The 18,676-nt window shown below is 38.3% G+C and overlaps 1 protein-coding gene across 1 annotated transcript; it reads left to right on the top strand.

Moving 5' to 3' along the window:
• The first annotated feature begins 11,417 nt into the window (after nucleotides 1-11,417).
• LOC122045798 (probable serine/threonine-protein kinase WNK3) lies at nucleotides 11,418-16,977 on the top strand. Its single transcript, XM_042606169.1, has 8 exons — nucleotides 11,418-11,742; nucleotides 11,862-11,899; nucleotides 12,031-12,258; nucleotides 12,363-12,586; nucleotides 12,684-12,841; nucleotides 15,292-15,475; nucleotides 15,587-15,727; nucleotides 15,798-16,977. Exons 1-8 carry the CDS (start codon nucleotides 11,656-11,658, stop codon nucleotides 16,667-16,669), a joined length of 1,932 nt encoding a protein of 643 aa, XP_042462103.1. The 5' UTR covers nucleotides 11,418-11,655; the 3' UTR covers nucleotides 16,670-16,977.
• The last annotated feature ends 1,699 nt before the right edge of the window (nucleotides 16,978-18,676 follow it).

Here is an 18,676-nt window from a genome sequence, read left to right as displayed (position 1 = left end):
ATCAAGTGGTGGCCGGATTTTAGCTTGGAGAAGAAGGAGAGAAAGCTTACATCCCTTGGAGCTTGATTGGTGGAAAAAGATCTTCATCTCTTGGAAGCATAGTGCTTGGCCGAAACTTGAAGAAAGGAGAAGAAGGTGCTTTGGTGGTTTCTCATCTCGGAAGATCGTTGCCCACACAACGTCCGAGGTTAGAAGAGGAATACGGTAGAAGATCAAGAGGTCTTTCTAAAAGGTATAACTAGTAATTTTTCTTTCCGCATCATACTAGTTATTTTTGGAAATAATACCAAATACAAGAGGCATGCGATTCAAGTATTTCGAATATGTTTTTCGATGTTGTGTTCTTTTGTTTTTTTCCTTGTGATTTGATTGTTCTTTTCGGTTAACCTAAAGTTATTTTAGGAAATTAAATATTAGCTTTCCATAAAAGGTTTTGTCTAGTCGGTGGTGGTTGCTCCCATATCCAAGAAGGCCATGTGCCTCGCCACGTCAGTACTGGGAACCAATTATGGAAATTAATATTTAATGGAATTAATAACTTAAGGTGATTTGGGTCGAACGTGTTAAGTTCCGCAGGAGACCCAAGTCAAAACCTAAAAGAACAAATAGATTAAGTTTTGGATCAAACGTGTTAAGTTCCGCAGGCGATCCAAAATTTAATTTAAAAGAACACATGGTAGCTAGGAAAAGGTTCAGACCTTTGTACAAAATTTTTGTACAGTGGAACCTCTAGGTTTTCCGAGTAGCAACCAACAAAAGGGACTTCTAAATGCCCGGAAGGATTCATGTGCTCAAAGGTCCGGGCACCCTGAGTGGGTCCAGACACCCAAAATGGCCTGAATCTAGCTTCTCAAGTAGATGAGCTTGCAGAAGATGGTTAGTTAACCTACGTCATCATCCAGGCGCCCAAGAAGTGATAAAGACGATATAGGTATGGCTTCGTCGAGATGCAGTCATGTCAGTTTTTCATGTGCCCAAAAGAGATCCAGGCGCCCAAAGATAGATAATCTCAGTGATTAAGGTGGATCAGATAGGCTTCGATGGAGGCATCAGGGGGTGGTCCATGCGCCTAAAAAAGCCTATACAAGTAGCTTCGATTAGCAGCTTTAGACAACTTATTTATGCACTTTCTTGATCGTCCGGTTGCTTCGACTTTGTACTACTACTGTGCTGTGATGTTGCTACACTCAACTACTGTAGACGGACTAACACCAACACACAAGCTCACTAAATTCTTCATCTTCGTGTTGGTAACACTTTTTTAAGTCATTTAATTTACTGCAGAGTGGAAGTGTAGATTGTTACACATCCTTCTTCTTTCTCGTTGTACTTGATTACTCTACTAGGAGTTTATTGGTAGAGAGTTTTAATGGATTACCCATCAAGAAAGATTCAAAGAACTTGAGTCTTGGAGTATGAGTCATCAAAGACTCTAAACCAAGTAAATCACTGTGTTTTATTTTGTTCTTTCTCACTTAGTTTATTTTTCCACTGTGCACTCACTTTAAAAGTCCAAAAAGAAAAGTTTTTTAAATTACACGTGATCCCCCCCCTCTCTCTCACACGCAAATAACCCTAGAGATATAATCCTTGTTACCGGTGAATAGGTATTAAAGAAGTCAAGAGCTTCCTTTTGTTTGAATCCCTTTGCCACTAGTCTTGTCTTGTACTTATCAATAGTTCTATCAGTCTTATATTTCTTCTTTAAGATTCATTTACATCTTAAAGTCATATAAGTCATATAAGTCATAAAATCATAATCAAATAAATTTACTATTTTGACCCTCTTACTACATCTTGGTTCTTCATTATTTCCAAGATTATCCATATTTACAGTTTCATAAGTTCTTTTATCTGAACTTTCTTCTTTCCTATCTTTGTAAGGAAAGATATCTTCAAAAAAATACATTTCTTGATTCAATTGTTGTTTTAACATGTACATTAAGAATTGCTTATTTGTGCACAAAAAATCAATATGCACTACTATCATTGGCATATCCAATAAAAAGGCAATATATTGTCTTTGGTCCTATTTTAGTTTGCTTTGGCTTAGACACTTCCACCTTAGTCAAACACCCCCACACTTTCAAATATTTATAAGAAGGCTTATGACCCTTCCATAACTCATAACTCATAAGAAGTTTTGTATCTTTCTTTTTGCGAGGGATTTTATTTAGAATATGGTTTGCTGATAAAATAGCCCCCCCCCCCCCCCCCTCCCCCCACCCCCACAAATTCTGGGGTAAGCCCAAACTTATCAACATAACATTTATCATTTCTTTAAGAGTTCGGTTCTTACGCTTGGTAATCTCATTTGATTGAGGAGAGTAAGGAGCCATCGTTTGATGTAAATAATGTTAGATTTTGTACAAAATTTATCAAATGGATCATCATATTCTCCTTCTCGATTACTTTGAATTCTTTTAATTCATTAACTAATTTGATTTTCAACTTTATTCATATAATTTTTTAATGCTTCTAAGGTTTCATCTTTATATTCCAATAAATATACATAATAGTATCTAGTGCAGTCATTAATAAAAGTAACAAAGTACTTTTTGCCTCCTTTAGTTTGCATGAATTTTAAATCACATATGTCATTGTGAATTAATTCTAGAGGGGTTGTACTTCTTTTCATTGAATGGAAAGACAACTTTATCATTTTAACTTCAACACATATTTCACATTTATGTGTTGGATCAACATTAAATGTTGGCAATAAATTTAAATTTACAAGTCATCGCAAAGTGTTATAATTTATATGTCCAAGTCCAATATTCCATAAATTAGAATACTTGACCAAATAAGCAAAATTTATAATTTTATTGTCATTGAATTCACGGTGTATAACCATTACATTCATTTTGAATAAATCGTCTTTCATGTACCCTCTGCCTATGAATTAACCATTTTTTGTCAATACATATTTATTGCATTTAAACACCAGTCTAAAACCATATTTCACAAGAGCCGACCTACACTAAATTCTTTCGGATGTCGGGAGCATGAAGCACATCGATTAGTGTCACTTCTTTGTCTGACGTCATCTTCAATATCACCTTGCCAAGACCAACAATGTTGGAAGTTATAGAATTTTTCATGATTAGTTTTCTCCCATTAATAGGGATATAAGTTGAAAACCCTGGGCCTTACCAGAGCAAATGTCTTATATGGTACCAGTATCGACCCACCACTACCTTGCATTTTCTACCAAGTTGGCTTCAAATACAATAGTAGTCTAATTCTGACATGCCTATTGGCATTGACTTATCTTTAGTCACATGCCCTTTATTGGTATAATTTACACTAACGGTGTAGTTCAGGTTTTAATAAATAACAAGTGAGTTAAGTTAGGTGTTATTATATCTAATTGCTTTACTAAGTGTGTAGAAGTTGACAGGTCTAAAGGACCTGACATCGGGATAAAACCCAACTAGGTTTGAAGACTCGATAGTTGGTACAAAGTCCAGATAGGTCAAAGGACCGACTTGATATCTGGCAAGAAATCCAAATGGGTTCGCGGGGCCTAACAGCTGGCCAAAATCAGTCTGTGGACCTAACAACTGGCATGAAGACCAAGTGGGTCAAGAGCCTAGTCAACCGACTATAAGTTGGTAAGTGAAGGTAAGTCACTGGAGGAGAGTGACTCGGGGAGGATGCGTCATGGTTGAGGGACAGTAGGTGTGGGTCCAGTCTAGGTCAATTTTGGATCTCTAAACTGAGACCTTAACTAGTTTCTGATCCTAGAAGGATAGGAATTAAGTAATGCTCCTTATTATAATTGTACTAAAACTTGTTTTACAGGTTAGATATTATCGTATTGGACTAACCTAACTTCCAGGGCAAAAGGAGCAAAAAAAAAGCCTCGGGTGAGTAGTACCCGAGGCGCCTTCAAGCATTGGAAGGCGTCTTTGTAATGCTCATTGAATGCGCCTTCGGTGCTATAGAAGGCGCCTTCCGTAGGATAAAATTCAGACTTTGTCGTAGATAAGGATTAGGCTATTTAGGATCAGATTTCTCAGGTTAGAGGTGCCTTCAAGGTTATGGAAGGCGCCTTCCACGCCCTTTAAAAGGGTATCACGAGGAGCATTCAAGACACAACTTCGACACGAGCTTCTACACGTCTGTTCAGCTTTCCGACTGCTCCGTCTTGCTGCTGCTACCCTACTACGACTCTGCTACACCCGACTACCATCGAGAAACCATCCAAACATCAAGCTCAAGCTAACCATCTATAAGAGTGTTTGGTAATGATAATTTAATTATTGTACTTAATTTCTACAAACGGAAAGGGTAGCTTATTAATTACACTCTTCAAATTCTCGTGTACTCGATTCTCTCTTCCAGTGGTCCCAAAGGAGATTTTTAGTGGATTACCCATCGATAGGTCCGTAGTGTTGGAGCAATCCCAATGGTCCGTGCGACCATGTGTTTTGGTGTTTGGGCAAAGGGTTTAAGTTAGGTTCACCCTTGTATTTGATATGTGTATTTGAGTTGTGCAGGTTTGCAGGATACACATGTGACTCAGGTTGATGGCTTCGGGTCTGGTGAAGGATGGAGCATCTGAGGGACCATGGACAAGGCAGCGAGGACAAGGGCCGAGGGAAGCGACTTCGAGGCATACGCGAAGGATGGCATTGGGGACGAGCCGCGAGCTTGAATGCATCCGAGAGACGAGAGCCAAAGGAAGTAGGCTTGAAGGCAAAAGGTCAAAGCTGCAAAGGAAGAATCAAGTGAGTCATAAGGGTGAGGGTACGAGTGCACGAGAGATTGTACTCGGAGTAAAATCCTAGTTTTTAGGGTTTTACTGTAGCAGTACTGTAGCGCTACTGTAGCAGTACTGTAGCAGTCGACTGCATGTTTTAGCAGTCGACTGGTGCAGTCGACTGGGGCAGTCGACTGGCAGCGAACAGAATGTGTGGAATCGAGCCGTTGGGATGTAACGGTCGAATTTCCACAGAGGGCAGTCGACTGCATGTTTTAGCAGTCGACTGGTAGGCGGGGTTTTCCAACCCGTGGCCTATAAAACCAAAGCTTGGGAGCTTGGTTTGAGTTGATGAAATAGAGGTGGTTAATCTCTATTAGTAGTCTACTTGTGCCCTAGCGTCAAAAGAGCTCTTATGAGGGTTGTGGTGAGGTTTCTCCACCCACAAGGAGGTTTGAGCTAGCCGGAAGTTTTCCGGGGAGTAATCCACCGAAGGATCGGGATCGTCCACCTTACGGACACGCCGTGGAGTAGGAGCTTTATCTCCGAACCACGTAAATGATCGTGTAGCTTGGTTTGAATTCTTTCCTTTAGTATTTAGCTTTCTACTTGTTTTGTTTGCATTTCCGCTTGCGCACTAACGTTGTAGAAAGAAGCGAGTATTTGGGGGTGCCGTCTATCCAACCCCCCTTCAAGCCGGCCGACCGATCCCCAACAAGTGGTATCAGAGCGAGGACGCTCTCCATTGGACTAACCGCCAAGGAAGCACAAGATGGCCGGGTTTATTGTCCCTCCAAAATTTGAAGGAGGAAGCCTTGGGGACATCACGTATTGGATGATGAGGATGGAGACCTTCTTCAATACGGATTGGGACATAATGATGGTGGTCAAAGAGCCATTCAAAGTCCCAAAGGACAAGAAAGGAAAGAAGCTCCGAACACGACATTGGACGGAAGAGCAAACCTCACGATCGGAGGCAAATTCAAAGGTAATATCAATATTGATTGAAAGTTTGCCTTCTAATGTGATAAGTGGTGTAGGTAAATATGAGAACGCCCATGAATTGTGGAGTGAAGTGAAGAAATTTTCATGGGAGGAATTTTTGTCTACACAAGAAGAAGAAGAAAAATCCGAAGAAAGTGATGAAGTGGTCCAAGAGGAGAAGAAGGACCAATCGGATGTGGAGCCCAAGGAGTTGGGTTTAGTAGCTCAAGAAGAGGAGGTGGAGAAAACGGAAGTTGAGTCACGCTCAATATCCGAGGAGGAGAAGGAAGATGAGTCATCATCTACATCCTCAAAGGTTGAAGAAGAATCCAAGACAAGTGAAGAGGATGAAGAAGAGGTCTTGGAAGTGGTCAACCTAGCAAGCACCTCCACCGAAGTGAAGTCAAAGGACCATATCACTTGCTTCGGGTGCAATGAGAAGGGACACTACAAGAGTAGATGTCCTATGGGTAAGAAAGAGGTAAATTCTAAACCCATTCAAGTTGATTTGAATACTAATGTGGGTTGTAGAAATGATGGTGCCAAGAAGAAGAAGGAGAAGAAGCACATTAGATGCTTCACTTGTGGTGAAATAGGGCACTACCACACCAAATGCCCAAAGAAGAAAGAGCTCAAGAAGTTGGCGCATTTGAAGATGTGGGAGAAGAAGTGGAGGAAGAATGGAGGCTCATGTCAAGGGGGAGCTCCAAAGGTAAAGGGTAAGGTAAACCCTAATTTAAATTTGAAGTCAAATTTAAACTCCTCCATGCATGCTAGGAATAATTCTCATAATTTACCCATGCAAAATTTTGGATTTAAATATCATGATAGGAATAGGGTTAGTGTAGATCAAAACCCTAGGAGACTCATTCATGAAAAATCTAGAAATGGTAGACCTAAGGAGACCCAAGGCATTAATCACAAGAAGGGGAGACATATGCCTAGAAAAATGGGTAGGTCTTGGAATGTCCATGGTGGACATGTTGATTCTAGGTTTAGGAACCTAGAAAGGGAAAATCAAGCTTTGAAGGTAAAGCTTGATAAGTTGGAGAAAACCCTAGAAAGATTCAATGTTGGATCTAAGGGTTTAGGTATGGTGTTGGGTAGCCAAAGACCCAACAATGATAGATCGGGTTTGGGATACCGATCTAATGTCTCCAAAGCTAAGGGAAAGTCTTATGCTAGGGTTGCATATGACTATAGCAAGGAGAAGTCAATAAATGGCAAGGAAAAGTCATTTAATGGTAAGAAGAAATTAACCAAGGACAAGGTGTCCAAGGTTAAGAAAGTTACGTTTGTAGGCCAAGTGTCACCGGGGGTGGATCGATGTGGCCTAGCCATTGTGGAAGAGTCACCTAGGGAGGTGGCTAAGGCTAAGAGCTCTAGGGGGAGCTCAAAGAGTCAATTTGGGACCCATGGCCAATGGATCTCAGGTGGGTTCTACTTGGGGGTCTAGAGGAGCCATGGAGTGTGCCAAGTGGTTTAGAGACGGACTTGAGTCTCAAACCTGGGGAATTGGCACACATGGTTTGTATTTCATGCAAGAAATATGACAATTGGGGTCATATAGCATGATAATTGGTTTTGGATGTATAGATGCCATATAAATCAATGCTAGGGATGCATTGTGGGTTAGTATGGGCAAATACATCAAGATGAAGCCAAAACTAGGACTTTAGGTCAAGGTTCAATTGAACTTTTTAGCTAGTTTTGATTTTTATGTCAATCTTGGGATTGGTGATAGATATATTTTTGAATGTATTTTTTCCAAGTAGACATGGGTAAAACAGACCTCTCCACAAAATTTGGGAATTTTGGAGGTCTGGAATTCGTGCATTTCGAAAGTGGGTCGAAATAAAAGGTCGAAATGTACGATCGTCAACTTTTAGCGATCGCACGACGATCGCTAAAGTTGCGATCCGGCTGGAAAACAAAGCGTACATTCTGCTCGACCGATCAAGACCGGTACTTCTTGATCGATACCATCGAAATTGTCTTCAAGATTTGAATTTGACCAAGTCAACTCATACAAGTGTATGAAATCCATGGGGAACACACGAGTTTATGGTCAATTTGGATGACAAGTTTTCAATAATTGGGATATTGTTGGAGAACTTTTTGGATGTTAGGCAAAGGGGGAGAAGTAAGGTTTAGTTGGGAAAACCTGAAAATGTCTTTGCATAGGGGGAGCTTTGGGATAGGTTCTTAAAAAACCCTGTTGGAAAATCCTAGCTCAATAGGAAGCATAGGTATAGGGGGAGCCTTGGGATAGGTTCTTAAAAAGTCCTGTTGGAAAATCCTAGCTCAATGGGGAGCGTAGGTGTAGGGGGACCCTTGGGATAGGTTCTTAAAAAGCCTTAGCATCGTAAGTCCAAGTGTGTAGCCTTAGCATCGTAAGTCCATTCGGCGGTGTAAATCCAAGTGTGTAGCCTTGGCAACGTAAGTCCATTTGTTTTAACATATTTATTTACTATTGTTTTCCCTAACTTAAACGTATTGCCAAACATCAAAAATGGGGAGATTGTTGAAGCAATCCCAATGGTCCGTGCGACCATGTGTTTTGGTGTTTGGGCAAAGGGTTTAAGTTAGGCTCACATATGTGTATTTGAGTTGTGCAGGTTTGCAGGATACACATGCGACTCAGGTTGATGGCTTCGGGACAGGTGAAGGATGAAGCATCCGAGGGACCATGGACAAGGCAGCGAGGACAAGGGCCGAGGGAAGCGACTTCGAGGCATACGCGAAGGATAGCATTCGGGACGAGCCGCGGGCTTGAATGCATCCGAGGGACGAGAGCCAAAGGAAGTAGGCTTGAAGGCAAGAGGTTAAAGCTGCAAAAGAAACGTCAAGTGAGTCATAAAGGTGAGGGTACGAGTGCACGAGGGATTGTACTCGGAGTAAAATCCTAGTTTTAAGGTTTTACTGTAGCAGTACTGTAGCGATCAAGTGATACAGCATGTTTCTGATCGCTCGGTAAGTGTGGAATCGAGCCGTTGGGATGTAACCGAATTTCAGAGGGCGCCGATCGCATGTTTTAGCAATGATCGGTAGGCGGGTTTTCAACCTGGCCTATAAAACCAAAGCTTGGGAGCTTGGTTTGAGTTGACGAAATAGAGGTGGTTAATCTCTATTAGTAGTCTACTTGTGCCCTAGCGTCAAAAGAGCTCTTGTGAGGGTTGTGGTGAGGTTTCTCCACCCACAAGGAGGTTTGAGCTAGCCGGAAGTTTTCCGGGGAGTAATCCACCGAAGGATCGGGATCGTCCACCTTACGGACACGCCGTGGAGTAGGAGCTTTATCTCCGAACCACGTAAATGATCGTGTAGCTTGGTTTGAATTCTTTCCTTTAGTATTTAGCTTTCTACTTGTTTTGTTTGCATTTCCGCTTGCGCACTAACGTTGTAGAAAGAAGCGAGTATTTGGGGGCGCCGTCTATCCAACCCCCCTTCAAGCCGGCCGACCGATCCCCAACACGTAGGACCTGGGTCTTGGAGTAGGAGTCGCCGAAGGCTCCGAACCAAGTAAGATTGAATCTGTCTTTTTACTTGCTTTTAATTTTCATGTTTTTTTGCTACATATACTTTGATTTCAAAATGAAAATAAAAGTTTTTAAAACTACGTGATTCACCCCCACCCCCCCCCCCTCTCTCACGTGTGTCTCGATCCAACAAGTGGTATCAGAGCATATTCTGCTCTGAATTTGTGCAACCACCAATCAAGCCAGGGGAATCATTTTTTTTATCTTTTCGTATCTTATTTGAATTGGTAAAACTTACCTCTTCAGATAGTTAGTTCTCGTTCGGTTTCAACTTGAATTGGTGCAACATCACTTGAGTTCTTTGATATTGTTTTTCTCCTTAAACTCTATTAATCCAAGACCAAGTCTTGGTACCTCCTTTTAGTTCTCTATTTCAATGATAAATGGCCCAAAACAAAGGATACAGCACCATTCATCTGCCGCTATTCAATGGGGATGATTTCTCATATTGGAAGAAACGGATAGAAGTATACCGGAAGACCGACTTCCACCAGTGGTTCAGTGACCAAAGGATACAAAGCACTAGTCAACCACAACATTGAAATTTCAATGGACACAAAAAATTAGAATTCGGAGATGAAGAAGAAGACCCCTCAACACAATCCAGTGTGGATTAATGAAGGAGGAACTAAACTGCGTCGGCCCACACACAAAGGAGCTATGGGATAAGCTCATAGAACTACACGAGGGAATCAATAATGCAAAGGTAACTAAAAGGGACGTGTTCTTAAATATATTATTTAATATCAAAATGTAGGAAGAAGAGTCTTCAGTCAGTTGCACGCAAGGATTAAGGACATCCTCAACGGACTTCACACAATCAACTATCAGATGGATAACCGAGATCTAATAAGGTATGCTCTAAATGTATTTCCTTGAAATGCACTATGAGCATCCATCGTAGATGCCTACAAAATCTTGAGGAATTTATCTAAATTAAAATTATATGAACTTTTCTATGAATTAGAGTTACATAAACAAACTAATACCAAAATCGAGAAATGTATTGCTCTTGTTGCAGGATAGTCAAAAGAAAAATCCAGACCTAAACAAGAATAAGAAAATGTGTTTGACCTAGACTCAGATGATGAAGAACACCTAGTGACTTGGTAAGAAAGATATTCACTAAAAGAAAAAAAGACTTCACCAAAAGGGATCGACAAAAGATCAAGTTACTTCCAACAACAACAAGATAAATGTCATGTGCTTTGGATGCAACAAGAAAGGGCATTACAAGAATGGTTGCCTGAATCTCATGAAGAAGAAAGCCCTCAAGACAACTTGGGATGAATTGTCCACGGAGGAATCAGACAGTGACAAACTAAAGCACACCAACTATCTCATGCTGATAGCATATGGACCAGAATTGGAAAGTGAATTGGAAGATGGGTTCGAACTAGAATTGAGCCGTGAGTCTGCATTTGTTTTCAAAAGTTTTGATGAAATATAATCTATTTCCAAACCAGAATTGAACCAACACTTGTTTTCGATTTGATTAATTTGAAATTTTGATTTTTTTTAAATATTAATTATTTCAATTAAATCGGTTCAATCTATATTTTAAAAATTCAAATTAGATTAAATCAATTATACCTAATTTAGTCTCACTTTTAAATATTCAAATTCGATTATATACCAAATTCGGTTATGTTTGAACAAAAATCAAGAATCCCCTTCCTATTGAATCTAATAAATATTAAAAGTTTAGTTATTTTTAATCGGATGTTTTTTGGTTTGATTTTTTATATGAAAATTTGTTGGGTTAAATTAGGTTAAAAAAATTAATTTAATCGATTTTAATTTAAACAATCCGGTCGGTTCGAGTGCTCAACGTTAAATCCGGCCATATCCGAGTCCATTTCGACCTTTTTCCTCCATGTCACGTGACAATTGCCGCGTGGCAGATAAAAATTCCCTCCCGTAAATTTTCCAGTCCAACGAAATTTCAAACGCTCCTCGTGAAAGTGATGTGTCTCCTGTATTCGCTGCACACGTGTCCTTTCACTTCGCTCGGAACCACTCGGTCAAAGTCGGAGGAACCCGCTAACCTGAAGAAATCAAATACGAAACTTAACGGGTGGCTGGCTCCGTCCCGTTTGGATCTCTGTTTTTGTCATGTCACAGTCTGACACGGCACGGAGTTTTTTAAAAAAAAAAAAGCAACAGGAGCTTATTTGGGTCGGGTCGGGACTGGGTCGGGCGGATCCGCTTTCTTCTGAATCTCTCCTCTCCCTTCTCTATCGATCGATCTCAAAGGAAACTCTCGTCGCTCTTCCCTGTTATACTTATTCCCTTTCCTGCCACCTCTTGAATCCCGAGTGATTCGCTTCGATTTGATCGATTGCTTTCTATCTTTCTCCGGCGATCCCTCTGGTACAAATTTGAGTCTTTCTTGGATTAGGGCTTGGGGAGTCGTGGTGCCGCAGAGACATGTCCGCAGGCCCGCCGCCGGAGAAGGAGCCAGACGATCTTAATCCTGACTTTGTGGAGATCGACCCCACGAGGCGTTATGGAAGGGTTCGTCAGAAATCTCAAGTTCTATGTTTTTCCGCATAAAAATCTGTTTTTTTTTCAGTTATTAGATTAAACAAATTACGCGATGGTGTAAACCTAATTTGTTTGTTTTGACGATGCAGTATAATGAGGTCCTAGGGAAGGGCGCTTTCAAGACTGTGTATCCTTAATGCTTCGTTTTAAGCTAAAGTTGTGTTTTTTTTATTCTTTTATTGATTGTGAATTTGTACGTCTAGCTTTGAATTGGCATCAACATGCTGATTGGAATCCTTGACTAGGATGATCCATCAGATACAAGGCTTTTGATGAATTAGAAGGAATAGAAGTTGCTTGGAATCAGGTGAAGGTGGTAGATTTGCTGAGAAACGCAGATGACCTGGATAGACTCTATTCTGAGGTTCACTTGCTGAAGACCCTGAAGCACAAGAACATTATCAAGTTTTACAGCTCATGGGTTGACGCCAAGAATAATAATATCAATTTTATCACCGAGGTCTTTACGTCAGGGACATTGCGCCAGTCAGTCTTTCCTGCTAGTCATTTCCACTCTTTAAGGAACAACCAGATTGGATTTGTTTGTCTAATTTCTATCACGCTTGAAATTATTGTTATTTCGTGATCAGGTATCGGAAAAAACATAAGCATGTCGATACAAGAGCATTGAAGAAGTGGTCAAGGCAAATTTTGAGTGGGCTTCTCTACCTCCATAGTAATGATCCGCCAGTTATCCATCGAGATCTAAAATGTGATAATCTATTTGTGAATGGAAATCAAGGGGAGGTGAAGATAGGTGACCTAGGATTGGCAGCCATTCTTCGCCATGCTAACTCTGCTCACAGTGTTATTGGTGAATGCATTACTTTATTCTGTTTGGTTGAAATGTTTAGTTGGACTGTATAAGATGATGATAGATCATAAATCTACAATTTATCATCGTATTGCAGGGACACCGGAGTTCATGGCTCCAGAACTTTACGAGGAAGAATACAATGAGCTTGTAGATATATATGCATTTGGCATGTGTTTACTAGAGTTGGTGACATTTGAGTATCCATATGTGGAATGCAGCAATGCAGCACAAATATACAAGAAAGTAACATCGGTGAGTTTGCCAAGTGTTCATTGTGATATAATTTGCTAGTACTAATATAATTTTTTAGTACTAAGAACTTAATACCATTATTGTTTACTTGAATTTTTTTCATTATTCAATTTGATTCTCGATTGTTGTAGTTTCAGTGTCGCTTTAAGTTTAACAAGAAAAAATTGTTCCATGATTGCACATGCAAGTATTTTTTTGAACCTCAAGTAGGCTTATTATGAAATTTGAGTCCTTGTTTGATATCTTGTTCTGATTCAAGTTCCTTAGTGATTTAGATTGTTTGGATCCCTTATATGAGTGATCATAGATCCATAAATTGTTTTGAAGATATATTGAAAAACGAGTTTAGGCAATCATTTGACATGTGCATGAGATTCTTTGATGTTTTCACTCAAGTATTTGAAATAGTCAGTTTTGTGTTTTGTCAGTTTTGTTGTCAGCCCTGTATAACTCACCTAGATATTCACATAGTCATTATCATAACTTGCAAGATTATATCAGATTAGAGATTGGCAAAAGGAAAATAGTATTAGGATTGTATTAGTTGGATTGATATTTCAGTTGAAGATAATTAAAACATAAAAAACAATACAAAACATCGAGATAACTATAAACATACCTATGGATATCACCTCATTTATAGAGAGATTGTCCAATTTATACAAAAAATATCATGGACGACTGTACATTGACTAAGTAGTTGGCCACTTGGCCTCTCTGATTTGGCATCTTATATAGTATTCATTTAAATCAGTTGAACTCCGTCAGAGTTGGCTAATTTTTTTCGAATTCTAGCCTACTCAATAACATCATCAAAATTGGAAAAGTGGAAAATGTAGGAGAACTGATACCCATACTTGAGAAAGATATCGTTGGTTAAGTTGGGTTTAGATCAGGACTTAGATTCTTTTAAAGAAAAACCTTAATTCTTCCCAGTTGTATATTGTTTACATACATGAATTTAGAATTATGTGTGTGGATAATACATTATCTATATTGGATAAACCTGAAATTTTTTCAGTTTGGGGTTTTCCTCAAAGATTCAGGTTTGATTTTTTTTTTTGATGACTCGAGTCTAGGCACAATTTCTTCAAAAACCCATCTCAACCCAACCCAATTTCACCCCTAAATGCCTTGGTCTTGTAATTTTTTTGTTAATATAAATATACACTTTTGCTAATAGTACTTTTCTATCCTGTTCATTTGTACATCTTAATGTTTATGGTGGTGTTGGAATTTTTTTAGAAAAAGGTACTAATGATGTATTGAAATCCATTAGTATCTTCAGACCATGAGAAAAACTTTTTTTCTATATTCATATTATATATGTATTATACTTTGCGATGATAACTTACACTAATGCCAAAACTTGAGTCTCTATGTAAACAATAGCTTGCTAGGGAAGGGATCCAGAGATGGGATGCATCACATTAATGTATTTAAATTCACTTAAACATTACAAGTGATGGGATTGCAATTTCTTGTTAATGTAAAATGATGAGAACAAGCACCTTGGTGAGTAAATGAGAGTAGAAGAAGAGACGAAGAGAATCGGAGAAGCTAAAATTCTGGAAAGTAGGAAAGAAATACTAAGAGAGACATCTTTCAAAACAAAAACATATTGGTGAGATCCAAGAATTTAATAATTGGCAAAAGATCATAATTACTTAGATAATGATAAAGATAAGAGTAGCAAGATGGTTGTCTAGAGTATCTGAGATTAATTAGGCGTAGAGATTTTATTCTTAGACAAGTTGAATCGATCAAGTTCATGGCCTAACAAGCAGAGAGAGATATAAAACTTAACCAAATTAAGCAATTAAAAGTGAGTTACTGAGATGAATCTTACTAGCAATGTTGCTTTGCATAGAGATCAATGGAGGGATGAAATCTATGTAATATACTTTGAATTGGAATTAACAGGATGATGCTGATGTTGTAATACCATGTTCAGTTCTTCTAACTGTGTCATCGTAATATTTAGATTTGGATTCATCTAGATGATTGTGGAGTTTATCAGAAAATAAATATTGATCTTCCACCTATAGAGTTTGTATTGAAATATCAATCTTGAATCATGATAGTTTATATTTACAACTGACCTGTAGGTCCATACTTAGTTACTTACACCTGTTGTAATAATCAGATATAGGTTGCTCATTTGATAAATCAATCAAAAGCAAGGATTGGCATGTTGAGAGTAATCGAGGTTTGTTTAGATAATTACAACTTCCTACTCTAGTTTGAACTTGATGCATGCTCATGATGACTTAGATCCATCTATCATTTTGATGACATCTCTCCAAATTATGTAACTGGAGTTTGTCTATTTATTAATAAATGACACTATTTAGTTTTATGCTCTGATTATAATATAAACTATATCTCAGTTTCTCTATCAATCGATTCTGTATTTGGACACTCTGATACGCCTAGTTTCTTGCATGTAGGGAGTGAAGCCTGCCTCATTAGCCAAGGTAAAAGATCCAGGAGTTAAGAAGTTTATTGAGAAATGTATTGCCAATGTTTCTGAAAGATTATCTGCGAAGGAATTATTACAAGATCCTTTTCTTCAATTGGACTCAGAAAATGATCTCATAGGTTCTTCCCATGGAACAACTTCAAATCATCCAGGTAGAGAAAGATATGACTAGCAGCATCACTATTTCCTTGATGTTTATGAGATACGTATTCTCTGAGATTCTTTTGCTCCCTTTATTTCGATAATGTTAGATTGAAATGCAGATAATGGTGGCCAATCCAATGAAAGTGCAAATTCTAAATATGACCAAGAAGAAGGTACAAGTGGTGCAGATTTTACCATGGAAGGTCGACGCAAAGACATTAATACAATTTCTTTGAAGCTTCGGTTTGAAGATTCTACAGGTTAATAATAAGTTTGCATTTTATGGTTTGTTGAGTCGGGCATTAACATCATGACCATTTTTATTTACAGGTCAAGTTCGCAACATTCTTTTCCCATTTGATATCGAAGCAGACACATCTGTGAGTGTTGCAACAGAAATGGTGGCTGAGTTAGACCTTACCGATCAGGATGTCACGACCGTTGCAGCAATGATAGATGCTGAGATACAAGCCTCTTTTCCAGACTGGAGGCCTTTTGCAAATGGCAATGATGGAACAATTTCAGACAGCAATGGACATGCTTCCGAAGCTGAAAACGAAGTTTCTGCTTTGCCCAATGAATTAGATCCATCAGGTAACCTCTTTCTGGAACGTCTTCATTCTGGTAGTGTGGACTCGTCATCATCCTTTGCACAATCGAATGCATATGAGTTAGTTTCACATGGAAGTTGGGAGCTATCTGTTGAGGTTTACGATGGGAAAGATGACTCATTTGTTAAAGGTAGCCAAAGGGGGGACTATCAGTCAAACAGTTCTTCACCGAAACAACAGAGACAACATTCCACAAATTTTAGTGATTATGTCGAAAATGAAGTAGTGATCGGTTCATCGCCATTATCTATCTTGCATAACCAAGTCTCTAGCAACAGGCCGGGCATAGATCATGAAGAGACAGTTTTCTGCACTGGATCTCAAACATGTAACTGTGGATCCAAGCTCGAGCAGAATATGGATAACCATGAGCAATCGTGTGGAACATCAGAGCCACTGGATCATGAGCATATGCAGTTGATTGCTCAGAAAGTGGAGCAACTGTTGATCGAACAGAAGAAAGAACTTGATGAAATACAAAACAGGCATGAGATTGCCATTGCAGATGTATTGAAGGGACTACCAGCCGAGCAACATGGTACACTTCTAAGTTTGTGTCGAGCAAAAGTTAACATCAATAAGCGAACATAGGTATGATGCTATATGCTATTATCATCTCTGGTTTGCAGCTTTGCATGGTGTGGCCTTGTAAGTAGCTTAGGTGTTGTGTGGGTGCTCCGATAGAATTAACTATTGTACCTTCAACCTCTGGTTCACGATCAATCTCTTATTGTTTTTTTCCCCTTTCATTATGGAAGTAACTCGAGTATTGAGCATTCAAGTCAGTTGTTTACGAGGATGCCATTTTCGGTGTCCTTGAAAAGCATGCTCTTATCTCATTGTGTTATAATACATTCCACAGGGCCTTATACTTGGATCCTTGACTCGACTTTTGAGTATATTTAGGGCTTTCTACTTGGATCTTCGACTCAACTGTTGAACACATTTTGTTACATCCGCTCGGCCGTTGCTCTTAGATCATTCAATTCGTCTACTAATATCATGTTTGTGATTGGTTATTTCACATTGATAAAAGACATTATTAGGTAGATTTTTAATTATTCCATCATTATTATTTTTTATGTGACTAATTTTCTTTTGAATGTATTATCAAATAATGACTTATTAAATCTTTAAAATGCTCCATGTCATGATAGGGAAGATGATTAGTGTTGGGCATTATATCAACCATCTGAACCACCTCTATATTCACTATATCTTCGGTTTGGACTTTCTCTGGAAATTGAAAGCTACTCAATCATTCAAAGTCTCTCTCTCTCTCTACCTCACCCCACCCATTACTTATCCTCTTGGCTATCGTGATTTACCTCCCTTGCACTGGCGGATGCGAGGGGGTGCTTCCGCACCCCCTTGATTTTGGAAAAAAGTGAAAGAATGATTATTAAAAACAAAATAAAGGACCCCTCTAAATGTATATTTATTTGATAGTAAAAAATATTTTTAGCCTCTTCTTTGAGCACCCCTCTAAATGTTTATCTGGATCCGCCACTGCTCCCTTGTGATGGCCTTGGGTTAGGTGTGGCGGGGGCGCTGGAGGCAAACGATATCGCCTTTTGCAATTCTTCTTTCATGTTTGGCTAGAAATATAAAAAAACATCTCTCCTTTTTTCTAAAAGGGCGTCTCATCCTACCAACCTCATAAAATTACACAGTTATCATCTAGTATTATTTTTATTATTATTCCATCTATATTTTTCATCCAAATCTTGAATTGGTCGAGTACATTATAACAATTATGATTTCATAACTACTATAATTACAACAATCGTAATTTATAATTGTAGCAGCTATGATTTCGTAATTACTACAATATGAAAAGTAACCTTAATAAAGAGAACTAAAATTCTTCGAAACATCCAAAAAGACTTTAAATAATATTTTTTTAGTCTAAACATAAATCGTTATAGGTTATACCAGATAACAAATGTAGATCTATGAGCAAACTTCAATTTGATACATTATATATCTCGTGATTCAATCTGAATTAAAAGTTATGATCTCTCAAAACTTATTTAACATTCACATTATCATAGCCACACGTTCGTAGCTATTACAGCATGCCCTAATTTAAAATTTAGGATTCAGGGAAATATAGGTGGGTCATAATAATGGAAACGTTAGAGAATAATTGGATAATTATACATAAGATGAGATAACCTTTTAATAAAAAAAATCAAAATAGAATACGCTTTTGATAATTTAGAAAAAAAAAATCACTCTTTTAACTTTTGCCTATTATTTTTTTTTAATCAAAAGAGTACCTTATCAAATGACATAATTATCCTTAATACACTATTCAATATTATTATCTCTTGCCACACGCATTAAATCCTAAATTCATATAAGACAAATCCACATTATAATAGTTACAATTTTATAGATATTAACATAATTATAATAGTTACAGTTTCATATTTATTACAATTTGATTGTCAATGAAAATAAAAATATGAATTATAGTTACAATGATAATTACAATTTCATAATTATTCCTGAAATTATCCTATTTATACAACTGACCGAAATTAAACACCCTGGATAGAAGATACCTTTTGATAAAATAATAAAAGACAGGAT

Source organism: Zingiber officinale, chromosome 2B (genome assembly GCF_018446385.1).
Source record: "Zingiber officinale cultivar Zhangliang chromosome 2B, Zo_v1.1, whole genome shotgun sequence".
Taxonomy (NCBI): Eukaryota; Viridiplantae; Streptophyta; class Magnoliopsida; order Zingiberales; family Zingiberaceae; genus Zingiber; species Zingiber officinale.
Note: the sequence above shows the minus strand (reverse complement) of the source record. Positions and strands in the feature narration are given on the sequence as shown.